The following is a 13,359-nucleotide window of genomic DNA, read 5'->3' as shown; positions in this document are numbered from 1 at the left end:
TCATGTCTTTGGCAATAATTCAAATGTAGTCTAGATAAGCATAACCTCCACATGCAAGAAACTTTCGTCGATTATGAGTGGTTGTTGTGTCTATAAGTTAAATGCGGCTGCCCGAGTCAAAGGCGGTTGTTCTACCACACACGCTATGATGTTTTGTGCCCATATTTCCGGGTAGAAGAGAGTTAACGTACATTTGCCTTTCAGAAGCTTCGTTTATTTAATTGTATGTATTTGCGCACAGTGGCATTTTGGTTATAAGGCCAAATAGCATTATAATAAATGCGAAGAGTTTCTTAGCGAACTTCAGCGACTTTAAGCGAATCTATATCTATCTATCTATCTATCTATCTATCTATCTATCTAGCCGCTTACGTTGGAGGGCACTCGTGTTCACCCCCTTAACTTGGCCTGAACCAAAATTAGCATGGAAGGGTAAGATGGTTTGACGAATACGAAGCGCTGCTGAAGACCTCAATAAAGTCACAATTTTGTCACTTACGTCGTCAAACACGTCCCGCCAGACAGTGGCACATTACCCACGGGCGGGTATGTGCCGCTGGTGTGTGGGTTTGTGCCACAGGTGATTGACACTTAGTGTCTACCGAGGAACGACGCGAACACACATGGGCAATTTTAACGTGCGAGCGTTAAAATATATCCGAAATCGGTAGCGTCAACCCCACAAATGCAAAGAATAAATATCAGGGTCTCAGCTGGAATCGAACCCAAGCATTCTGCATTGCAATGAAGCATTTTACCACAGAGCTACGCTAGTTCTCGGAAATACTTTTCAAATAGACGTTAATCTTCATGAAACGCCAATAGTGGTTGCAGTGCTGCCTACCCAATTAACATTACACATGTGCTCCTTTCATCTCTCCATCACGTCGGGCTAACGTTAATTGTGGTTGCCATCCGCTGAAGTTGATTCATGTGGCAGTGTTCAGGGCCAGCATCCTCGTGAACATCAGCGCTTCATATCAGCTTCTGGTGTTGCTAATGCGTATGTTCCAGTTGGCATCGTTGCGCAAGTGCAAATAACTGCTTATATAAACATCTGCAACTCTTTAACATGTCTGTGCGTGCAATGTTTGCACATTTATTAAGAGTCACTTCATGACATGTCAAACAATAATATTGCAACGCAGTCACCTTACCTCCGCATGCTTCGCATAACGTCGATTCCCAGGTGCATGAGATCTGCCATATTTTTTTATATTAAAATCTAGATGAAATTCTATAAATAAATATTAAAAAAGAGACCTTTATTCAGGCGATCCATTGAGATGCATATTTCACATACGTGGTCGTAAGTTCATTTTGCAATTATTTGCACTAGTGGCCAAGAAAAAGCAAGTTACATTGTGCAAAAAGATGAAAGTCACTTATTGCGTAGCCATTTTTTATGTGCTTCGTAAGCTTACAACTGACCACTTAGGATGTTCGACAGCTATTTCGCTGCCCCGCCGCGGTGGTCTAGTGGCTAAGGTACTCGGCTGCTGACCCGCAGGTCGCGGGTTCGAATCCCGGCTGCGGCGGTTGCATTTCCGATTGAGGCGGAAATGTTGTAGGCCCGTGTGCTCAGATTTGGGTGCACGTTAAAGAACCCCACGTGGTCGAAATTTCCGGAGCCCTCTACTACGGCATCTCTCATTATTATATGGTGGTTTTGGGACGTTAAACCCCACATATCAATCAAATCAGCTATTTCGCCGTGACACGTTCCAAGACCACAGTCAAAAGTTAAGCTCCAAATGAACACAGCCACAAAAATTTACGCACGCTTTCAAAACCTAAGGTATGTGTCTATTCATGTAATAATAGAATATGACTGGCTGTAGAGAAAATAAATATTTATTTTAGGCCAATGAGAAATAATTGCTGAAACACACACAAAGACATGTTTATTTTTTTTCTTCGGTTCTAATATCCAGCGCTGTAGAATCCAGTGAATTTGATTCCTTATCGTACAGTTGATAATTCGCGCCTGAAGAGGCTGCAGGGCTTTCACCCTCTGCGGCCTTTACTGTAAGCACACATACCAAATTGCTCTCGGCTCTCGGTTTAAATAACTTCCCGGGGTATCGCGGCGCATCCTCCAACAAGTACTAATCAGTGGTGTTCCCTTAATTTCTCTTTCCTCGGCTTGCAGAACTCATCTTTATATTGAATATACTGCACGGCTACGCTGCGCTACCGTTCATCTACATATGTTCCTTCTGTTTCGACAACCCTGGCTTCGGATTCTCTGCTCTTGCCATCTCTACGTTTATAATATGTGAGTAGGCAATTCGCTTTGCACTACCGCAATGTACGGGGCAAAGCTGACCTAAGTTTATTTTGTATTTCACAAATCAGGTACTGTTAAGTTTCAACTAATCCATGAACACTCTTTCGATTTGAAGTGTACCATGGGTTCACGAGAACTTTTAGGCTGCTTCTGATTATTCTCTTCATGCTAGAAAAACTTGCATATGATTGAAGATGCGAGGTTGACTATAATTTTAGAAGAACATAGTGTGCCCAATGCCCACACACTAATTACGTCAAACCAGTTTTATTTCACTTGGGCTTCTCTATATATAGACAAGAATTTATGAATCCACCAAACAGAGGCCATATTTTGCCAGGAAATCCGGTTAAGCTAGCCGACTGAAAAGAAAGTGTTTGGTTCAATTTTATCTCATGATTACCAATGGCCGCCATTTTGGAGACGTTCTTATCAGCTGTTAGGCCTTGTTATTCTAAAATACACACTAACAATACGACCAGTGGAAGACGATGGTGAATGGGCGTTGGTATTGAGATGTGGTCTAAGCCACAGACACGACTGCGACGTGACCGAGGTGATTTATTTGTCTGCGTGGTTTCAGAAAACAGAATTCTCTGCTTCTGAAAAGTATTTCTTTGGTCGCCTGCGAAAACGTGAACTGATCTTTTGGTGCCAAAAGGCTTCGTATTTCCGAGGAGTGCTCGCTAACATTTCCGGCACAAAACAGACGCAGTGATTTAATGCAGCTGGCGTGCGTCTCCGTCGGTCTCACCAGCCTGAGTTAAAGTGATGTGCTGTTTAGGTATCAGTGGTATATGTGTCGTCGCCGTAACAGTGAATACTGCCGATCTCGCCGCACCACCAAACAAAAGTGCCTCTATGACAGGGTTAAGCCGGCACATAATTGTTCGCGTATGATCGGACGTCAGCAAATGTGCATACAGTGCGTGATCGCGGAAAACGTGTGGATTCCAGACTTACTTTTTAAGCTTTTTTATATTTCTGTTGTCTCTTGTTGTTGTTTGGCACACTGAATTTGTAAATAACCACAGCTGTTTAATCATGGTGTTCGCTGACAGGGTAAATTTCGTCACACTCGTAATTACACACATATTGTGTGCAAACAAATTGTTCACGTCGAACCGGTTAATCAAGAATGCTCATATCTGTCTATTGTTTATGTCCAGCGTCACTTTGCTGCACGGGTGCCGTGTTCATGGAGCACTACGCGGAAACGCTGAACAACGTCCCACTCGTGGTCTTCATCGAGACGATACTCCAAATGGCGCGGCTTCTGCCTTCCTACTCGTACTCGCGTGGCATGACCAAAGTGCTGCAGTTGGCCACCGAAAACGCGGTGTGCCAACGCGGTGGAGAGGACCTCGAGACTGCCTGCCAAGAAAAGTCTGTCGCCTTCAAGATGTCACTGCTGCAGTGCTGCAAGCGTGAGAGATTTTTCACGTCACGCGTAAATGAAATATAGGTCTTGCCTTTTGTTTGCGCATTTTGGATTTTGGAACGTACACTGTGCAAAAAAGTTTTTGTAAAGAAAACAAAAAGATTCAAGAACCCTTTACTAGCGGAAAATTTAACAAGCTAAGCTTGTCAAGTGCGTGCCTCAAATAAAGCTTTTTTGCAGCGAAATCTGTATATATGGCTGAGAGAAATGAAAAGTCACAAGCGTCCTCGATTAGCTGTCTTATCAGTTACGCCGTTCGCAATCACGTGCGCCATTGGCTGGGTTTCGAGTGACGTCGTTGCAGCTGTGGTGCCGAGCCCACATACAACATTTCTCCTGAAACATCTTGTCGAGTTGGCTCGCGATGTCAGATGCTTGCAACAACGTAATGTTTCGGTGTCAATGTGATGATAGCAGGAGCACGTTCACTGCCGCAAGCACCGCTTTCGGCGGGAGTTTCTCTAGCGGCACATTGGCTTCGGCTGCGACGTCTGTGACCGCCTGTAGTTCAAGAACGTACACTGTTGTTAACGCATAGCGTAACGCATTTACCAGCTTATTATATTCTACCATGACCGTAATCGTGCGAGACAGAGTATGCCGCATGTGAGATAGACACTGTGATGAACCCGAGCGAAACGCGTGTCGAATCTCATTAAGCAGCAAAAATATATAACCTATAATTGTGAGACTCTTAAATGTCACGTCGGGTTGAACCCATTGCTAAACACAGGGGCCACACGTTTCAGATTTCGCTTGTAAACCGTTTGTATGTGGTGCGCGTGCTGTGATTTTTTATTGCTTCCTGGCTTTTTAGAAGTGAAGCTCCTTAAGGCGTAGGTCGGTCGTCCCTTGTATGTACATGCATGTATGTAGTAACCATCTCACAGCATACCCACGGAGTGAATGATGATGAGTGGGGCGAAGCTTCGGAGGTTTTTATCGGGAAACCATGAATCCTCTGCTGGCCGCGTCCGTCCGTCATCTGCCTGCCTGCCTGCCTGCCTGCCTGCCTGCCTGTCTGTATGTATGTATGTATGTATGTATGTATGTATGTATGTATGTATGTATGTATGTATGTATGTATGTATGTATGTATGTATGTATGTATGTATGTATGTATGTATGTATGTATGTATGTATGTATGTATGTATGTATGTATGTATGTATGCATGCATGTATGTATGTATGTATGTATGTATGTATGTATGTATGTATGTATGTATGTATGTATGTATGTATGTATGTATGTATGTATGTATGTATGTATGTATGTATGTATGTATGTATGTATGTATGTATGTATGTATGTATGTATGTATGCTTTACGCACGGATGGACGCATGGACGAACGCAGGTACGGTCCACGTATGGACTGATGAACGTACAGACGGTCGCACAGATGGACGCATGGTTGGAAGGATGGACAGTCGCACAGAAGAATGCATGGAAGGACGCATGGACGGACGCACGGAGTACAAACGAATGGATGGACACTCAAAGGGACGCATGGATGGAGGGACGTATGGATGGATGGGTCGACGCACAGATGAACACACAGATGCAAGCACGGACGCGCCGACGAACCGACAGATGCCTGGACGGATGGATGGACGCACAGATGGATGGACAGACGCACAGATGGACGTAAGCGAGAACAAACAGATGCACGGAAGCGCGGACGGACTGATGGACGCTTCACCCCACTTATCAATATTCTCTTCGTGGATATACTGTGATTTTTTTTCGTCACATTAAACACGACGGCAACTGCACTTAATTGTGACACAAGACTGACGTTCTGGTGCTGGCCCCGAATGTGAGTCTTTTGCCACGATTGGTTGATATGCGTTCAAATCAGTTATGCATTTGAACAATCCGCATATAAAAACGCTAATAATTGATAAGAGAGCATGAGGTAATTAAAAGTAGCACATGCAAATTCACGTATACGACCGGCGCACCTCTGAGGGGCAGTTATGTAGGGCTGCTGGCACGAGCTGCTTCCAGTACGACGATGCCACCATTTAAATCTTGAATGAAGAGATGTTAGCGGATGGATTTATGCTCTCTCATAGTTTAGTACTGAGTACTCTAAATTGTTAACCACTACTTCTAAACACGCTTTGGATAGGTACAAGTTCATTACACCAGGGACGGCTTTATGGTCTCTCATGGTGAAGTATCAAGTGCTCTTTTGATACATATTTTTTATAAACACGCTTTGCTTTTGTCCATGAGCCACTGTCAGAAAATCAAGCTAAGGCCGCGCCTCTATTTCTTTCGATGAGGTGCTGGCTAAGGATACCTAAACAAATCTTTTAACATGCTTAATTTCTTCTCTTTTGCTATGCGTGCAGACATCGCTGGCCCTGACCCTTATCGTTACGCAATCAGCCCTCTGGACGTGCACTCGTACTCTGCTTTTTACGAAGTGCTCACCCTGTTTCTGGAAGGGCCGCTGCTTTTCGGTCTGCTAGTGTACGCCGACTACTACTTGCTGCGCCAACTAGACCGACACTTGACTGCTCCCGAGGCCGAAAACAATCTGCGCCTCCTAGTCCCGCCTGCAGAGCAAGGGGTCATCGGAGGATTATCGCTCTCCAAGGTACATATGGATGGCGTTCTGTCGGGTGCGTTACGCTGGAAGTTCTCGAAACCGTTCATTAGTGGCATGAGTACCGAGCAAAGCTTCTGGTTCGAGTACCGAGCAAAGCTTCTACCGGTCTACACTCTACTTCTGGCATGAGTACCGAGCAAAGCTTCTGGTACCAAGCACTTCTGGTTGGGCGTGGGCTTGTGGTTTTGAGAATAATCAGAAGTCTCGTAGAACACAAAACTGGAACGAAGGTTATGATGCTGGCTGAAGTGAGGAGTAACTATGATACACGTTGTATCACAGTATAAGTTTGCCTAATATGTTGGCCAAGTCCCATTCACCCTTAAATAATGTCAATGTATTTAAGGACTTCATTACTGAAGCGGACGGTTTTTTGTTATGAGCAGCTGGGATTTTCGAAACACCGGACAAGGCAGATCTGAATCGCGAGATTTTTGCGACGCGAGTTCCGAGATCCACTTCCGCACCACGATCAAACGCAAAGTCGACCACGAAAACACAGCAAGGCCCTTGAACGCCACGGGAAGTTTAACTGCCGGTCAGCAGAGCCCATTATTAGAAACGCCTGCATTTTTTAGCGATAAAGCTCCTTAGACTTGGGCTTGTCTTCTGTTGTGGTCGTAGCATGCAATCGCTGCTATAGTCGAAACATATGTGAAACTACAGAAAAAAGCTTTCACAGTGGATGGCAAGGTAAAAAATCGCCGTTACCAGTGAAAATAACCTATCGAGAAGAGTTGATTTCTTGTAAATTGTGCCTAAATGTCGAGGCTTCTCAAACAAACCTGCCACACAAAAGCACACGTCGAGAACTATACATCCCTGATTAATTTCTCATAATTTTCATCATTCCGTACATAAGTTTCGATATTTAAATAGTATAGAGTACTGAGTAGTCTAAATCGTTAACCACGTGTTCTAAACACACATGTTTTGCGGACCTCTGCCAGCAGCAGTGGGACGGCCTTTGCTCTCCCATAGAAGGGTACCAAACACTCTGAATAATGAAACACTTTCGCCATACACACATCTCGGCACCAATAAGATGGCGTGTTCTCGTATTCGCTTTCATGCACTGTACACTCTAGCAATTAACCGAATCCTCCTTGAATGACCTAATACAACAAGAAGGCGAAATAAATTTACATAGATATACTAATTCACTGATTTATCTTGACTTACATTACATGAATAGATGCTCGGGTAACGTATGGTTGCTCACACATACGATGCACAGAGCTTCACTGGCTGGCCATTATTAATTTCGTGGAGATGACGCTGTCTCTGTTTTTGGGAGTGGAAACTTGCCAACGCTGGTAACAAACTCGGACTAAGCAGAGATGAAGCACACTGGTCATAATTATCGCATGGGGGCCACATGCCAAATCATGGTCACATTGCCGCCGGTCTACCGATGCCAACTAGGTGGTTGGTTCATGACACAAAAATTCCGCTGCGCCACTTTTAACAACTTCCATTGTCAACAGCAGATGTCCATTTTCAGTCTTCTAGTTCTGTAGTTCTTCCACTTCGTGTGCGTGCTTCGCGTCTATCACTTCGTGTATGCCCTTTTGGTCTATGCTTCACCTCCGGTTGCAATCGTACTAAGGTAAGCATCGTCGTGCCTGCCCTTTTGGTCTATACTTGACTTTCGGTTACAACTGTGCTAAGGTTAGCATCTGAGAGAACCTCGATAAAAGATTGTCGACATCACGGACCCGATGCACTGGAACAAGAAAGTATGTGGAAGTGGTCCAAGAAGACACTTCTTATCATGCGGATTGCAGCGTTGTCAGAAAAGAGCTGATGGTTTGGAGGTTGGCTGCAAGCGAGTGCTGACTGGGTGCGTTGAATCTGCAGAATTTTTTGTCCACAGGGATATAGAATGTATGTCACGCTGCAGGGACTCATGTACATGGAAGACCCCATCTTGGCAGCGCTGTGCTACCCCACTTCTATCGTAGGCAATATGTGTTATGACGCAGTAATATTAAAAACCTCGGGAGCTTACTAAAATATTACTACAATCTGACCTGGAAGCACGCATATGGCGGTAATACAGGCCATTTTGTGTTATGTTCTGCAGAGACAAAGATTCAAATTGCAAGACTTTCCGATTGATTTATATACCCTTGACGCAAGTTGTACTCTTATAAATATAGATCTCTGCTATTCCGAACTGAGCTTGTGAGCACACATGCAGCGTGGAATGTGAAACTTCGACACATCTCACTTGTGCAGAAACTGCCCGCATGTAAAGGAGCCGAGATGCTTCCTTGTAGTACCAAATTAGCATTTCATCGCTTACGTGATTTCAGGTTCTATATAAGCTACACTGATGGGTCTAGAAACATTATTCCGGGAACCAGTAATGAATACATCAATAACACGAGCAAAATTTTGAGCTGGCAAATCAGTCGTTCTTTTCGGTTTAATTAAGCCTTTTCGCATCTTACACAACGTAAGAATGTCCATTTGCTGATATTCATAAGCTCTCCTGTGGCCATTGTATGAGCACGGAAGGGTGCACACATATGAAATTAAGAATAAACGACATTAGTGATGACAACAGCTGTGAAAAACAAAGCAGCTATAGCAACAATAGGCATAAGATGGTTGATTACGCTTTAAATCAATCGTTAAACTAAGAACAATCTCACAGCGAACAAACCATTCTTGTAAGAAACAATTATTTTGCAGAAACAAAGGTAATAGCAACCAAACGGAAGCGTCATCGCACGAATCAGTAGCTACTAACCATGGCAACCCAATGACAGATTTATTTAAAATTTTGCTTTTTGAGATCCATTTACACACAATACATCTTTATTTTAGGCAGCTAAATGTTTTTCACTTGAACTCGAATGCAGGTGAAGGTTGTTTTTTTCTTCAGATAATTTGGCTTTTTTCTTTCTTTCTTTACGAATTCAATCGTACTTGCAGCCGGCCGTCAAGCACCACGAGGACACAGATGTTGTGGATGAAGAGAAACTTGTAGCGAATCTTGTCCAGAATCCGGTGACACCTTCGCCTATTCCACAGGCGTTGACAAACCAGCCTTCCAAATCACAGACCCAGTTGCAGGCGAAGCAGCAACCAAAGATGCCGTCCCAGGTTCCAGACAGCATGCAGCCGGCCATGGTGGTGTACCGCCTCCACAAGGCTTACGGTTACCTGGAAGGCCACATTGTGCTACAGGTGAACATCGTTTTATAATTGAAACTTGGTGCCACGAACTTCAGCCTGCACTGATCGCTCAGCTGTTAACACAAGTAATGTATCGGATGCAACAACGTTCGGTTTCAACGCTCACACAAAAGCTATTGTAAATGCTAAGTATCGCCCAAAAATTGCGTGTGAAAGACTGTAGAACATACAAATATAAGCAGAATTTGTCACGTTTCGGTTAAGGAGCTTTCGTAATTGTCTTACGACTTGAACCAACTCGGAGCTCAACTTATGAGTCAACGAGTTTAGCTTTGGGGCTTATCTTGCTGCATCGTCATTGAGACTTGCAACGTTGCAATTAGAACTGCAGGTTGAATAAAGTTTTTACAAGTGTTTATTAAGCAAGAAGTTCATGAACAATATTTTGCCATTGCACGTGACAACCACATGGAGTTGCACTCATAGCCCAAATAAAGTAATAATGAGGTTAGCTGCACTTAAACTATTTGTTAAATGACGAGTTGGGCCTTATTATTCTGCTTGCCAGTGATGCCGAACTGCACTCTGATCAGCAGACGTGACGTGTTTAGAAAAAGTTGTTAACTATTTAACGAGTACTCTACTAAGGGTTAGGGTCTGTTCGACCTGTCAGGTCTGAATCAACCTGTTGCAACCAAAAATAAAGCGTTGCAGTACGGTAATCAAACCGAACGATTGCCTCCGGCCTCCATTAAAGCCCCGCTAACTGCGGTTCGACTAGTGGGATTCGCGTATTACGTACTTCAGTGGATAGGGAAGTTATGCTACTTTTTTACATCATCTTGTCGCTGAGAGAATATTTTATTTGGATACACAATACCTTGAGTGCTTACTCGTCTCATCCTTAGCAACCTCGTGGTTTATGGGTGAGGTAAATTCGTAGAAAAGACTGTAAACCGATTTACACCCATATAGGTGTTTTATAGTGTCTTTAACTGACACCCCTACACCCCACGAAATAGTTGTATTAAACAGGACTACACCTATACCGTGGGCGGATTTCCGAATTTACACCCTATGGCACAAACATTTTTTGGGGTGTAAAAGCAAATGTACACCCAAATGGCCTTAAGGGAGTGTGGGTGCAAAAGCGAATGTACACCCAAGTAATCTTAAGAGCGTAAGGGTGTAATATTGCTATGACACCCTAACACTCTTGAAAAACAAAAGTAGTTGAGGGTGTAATTCACCCAAAAGCAAAAAGGGTGTGGGGGTGTTCATGCTGAATAATGCCCCAACACCCCTGCGAAAAATACCATAATACGAGTGTTACCCCTTTCCAGTAGGCCCTTGTAGAAGCACGTGAAAGCTTACCCTTTAGCTAGACCTTTCATGTGCAGATGTCCTACTGTAGTGGCTCCTGCCGCCGTGTGGTAATCCTGGCCCTAGCACAGTTTTTATGGTGCATATATGAAGCACTGTATATAAGGCTCTCACATATAACATGTAATCTTAGCTGAATGCGAAGGCATCACTCAAAATGAGCTGTCACACATAACAGAACGTTCACAAAGTCATGCCAATGTGCAAAAAGAAATCTAGCTTTATTTTATTACACACAGAGCACATACAGGCTTCAGAGATAAATTGTACTTTAATCAAAAGCGCTTTTCAGCTGTGCAGAGCGGAATACCATTTGCTACAAAAGAAGACCGAAAATCAGACGTCAATGGTGCGGCATGGAGCTCTAACGACCGATGCATGCATATCAAAGTACAACAGAAGAGCCTTTATTTGCACTTAAATATGAAAAACTAATTTGAACACGCTTCAATGCAGCACAAAAGCACAATGCAGTGAAGCACACAAACAGCAGGAAGAGTAGTGCAATGCAGCATGCCTTATTTCTCCAATATACTGAAATAATATATCAATGCACTTGAACTGGTATAGTGCATTACGGGGAAGAAGAAACGGCCGAGCAGATCGACACAAGAGGACATAGCGCTCTGTCCTCTTGTGTCGGTCTGCTCGGCTGTTTCTTCTTTCCCGTAATGCGCTAAACCAGTTCAAGTACGACGAACCAACTCGCCCAATCTTCAACACTCGTGATATCAATGCACACTACAATTGCCTCATTGATACGCCACAGTCTGCATGAGTTGTGGCATGCGTTATGCATATTATGCAAGGCTAGTGGTATTCTAGTGAATGTAATGACAAAGCAGTCTTAAATTGGCATTTCCATTTCACAATAATCCTTGTGTGTTCAGACATTCAGAATACTGGAAAAACAATAATACAGGAGTGAAAACAATAGGCAAAATTACAATAGCTTAACAGTGTCACTAGATACTAACCATGCAGAATAATTGATTTAAAGATGTAAAATTTCAAGCGCATCACATAATATGTCCCCCTGAAACAATGCAACATCAAGGAACATAAAATGGACACACAAAAGCGGGGTGAAAGATTAACCACTTACAGCTAGCAGAGGTAGAGCAGCCGAGCTATCATCTGAAGCAATATTTTGGAGCATCATATCTTGCTTTTCCAGGGAGAAAATTTAAATTTGGAGCAGGTTTCAGGAAAAACAAACGCAGCATTTTTGAGCCTGAAATTCCAAATTAACAGCATTGATTGATATGTGCGGTTTAGCGTCCCAAAATTACCATATGGTTATGAGAAACGTCGTAGTGGAGGGCTCCGGAAATTTTGACCACCTGCGGTTCTTTACCGTGCACCCAAGTCTGAGCACACAGACCTACAGCGTTTCTGCTTCCATCGGAAGTGCAGCCACCGCAGCCGTGATTCGATCCCGTGACCTGGGGGTCAGCAGCCGAGTACCATAGCCCCTAGACCAGCGCGGTGGGGCTCCTAATTTACAGTAGTACAACAAATTAGACTGAATCACACAAAAATAAAATTATATGTAGAAATTATTTGATATCCGCTAATACATTCAAAATATACGAGAGCGCAGTTATTTCAATAAAAGCACTCTTGAACTGTCCCACAGTGCAAACAATGCTAACCTCCCTATTTGCGAACACTCCTCGACTCGAATCTCGTCCTTCACTTGAACTATCCGAGCACAGCACCACCGCTTGTCTAAAAATGACGCTACGTTTCTCGAGAATCGCTGCAGATTATCCCTGATATTGGGTGACTTGCTCTGCCTAGATACTGCGCTGGAATTAATTTTCTCAAGTCAAGGTGAAGCATTTAGTGAAGGGACGTTCTAAAATACGGCGGTAAAACTCACAGTAGTATTTGCCGAGCTTGTCAAACTATTTGACAGGCGACCCAGAAATTCCTGATATTCGTAAAGGAGGTGGCGCTCAAGGAGGTGGCGAAAAGAAAAAAAAAGTGGCATACGATTTTCTTTATCGTTGCTTAAACTGCAAAAACCTCATAAATCACTCTGAAAGACGGCCAACACTCATACTAGTACTCGTTAGTGAATGGCATCTGCATGGCAGAGTAATATAAGGAAAAATATTTTGTGTCCTGTGACAGCGAGTATTAGTAGCCACTTCCAAATCATAAAGCACTTTTCCGCAGAGCGAAAGCACACTCTGGCAAAAGCGACTTCAAAAGCGTTATGGACGTCATGGAAAGGGGGGGGGAGAACTTTCTTTCAAACCGTTCTACTCTTCTTTTGCTGTGAGGTTAGAATATAGTCAAATAAAAGTTATAATTACGGTTGGCGCATCTGTATTAGATTGGATGATGATGACCCCACCTCGATGGTTTAGTCACCAAGGTACTCAGCTGCACTTTTTATGCAGGCGAAAATGCTGTAGGCCCATTTGCTTAGATTTGGGTGCACAAGAACTCCAGGCGGCCGAAATTTC

At 43.6% G+C, this 13,359-nt stretch overlaps 1 protein-coding gene across 1 annotated transcript in view; it reads left to right on the top strand.

Moving 5' to 3' along the window:
• LOC142785169 (phospholipid-transporting ATPase ABCA3-like) overlaps positions 1 to 13,359 on the top strand; it is a 77,738-nt gene that overhangs the window by 47,748 nt on the left and 16,631 nt on the right. The window contains exons 19-23 of the mRNA XM_075883624.1: positions 2,153 to 2,278; positions 3,460 to 3,717; positions 6,093 to 6,340; positions 8,229 to 8,312; positions 9,296 to 9,550. Of these exons, the coding sequence (XP_075739739.1) occupies positions 2,153 to 2,278; positions 3,460 to 3,717; positions 6,093 to 6,340; positions 8,229 to 8,312; positions 9,296 to 9,550 (971 nt within the window). The remainder of the gene's footprint in view (positions 1 to 2,152; positions 2,279 to 3,459; positions 3,718 to 6,092; positions 6,341 to 8,228; positions 8,313 to 9,295; positions 9,551 to 13,359) is intronic.

The sequence above is a fragment of the Rhipicephalus microplus genome, unplaced genomic scaffold (genome assembly GCF_043290135.1).
Source record: "Rhipicephalus microplus isolate Deutch F79 unplaced genomic scaffold, USDA_Rmic scaffold_18, whole genome shotgun sequence".
Lineage (NCBI taxonomy): Eukaryota > Metazoa > Arthropoda > Arachnida > Ixodida > Ixodidae > Rhipicephalus > Rhipicephalus microplus.
The sequence above is the reverse complement of the archived record's forward strand: the minus strand, read 5'-3'. Positions and strand labels throughout refer to the sequence as shown.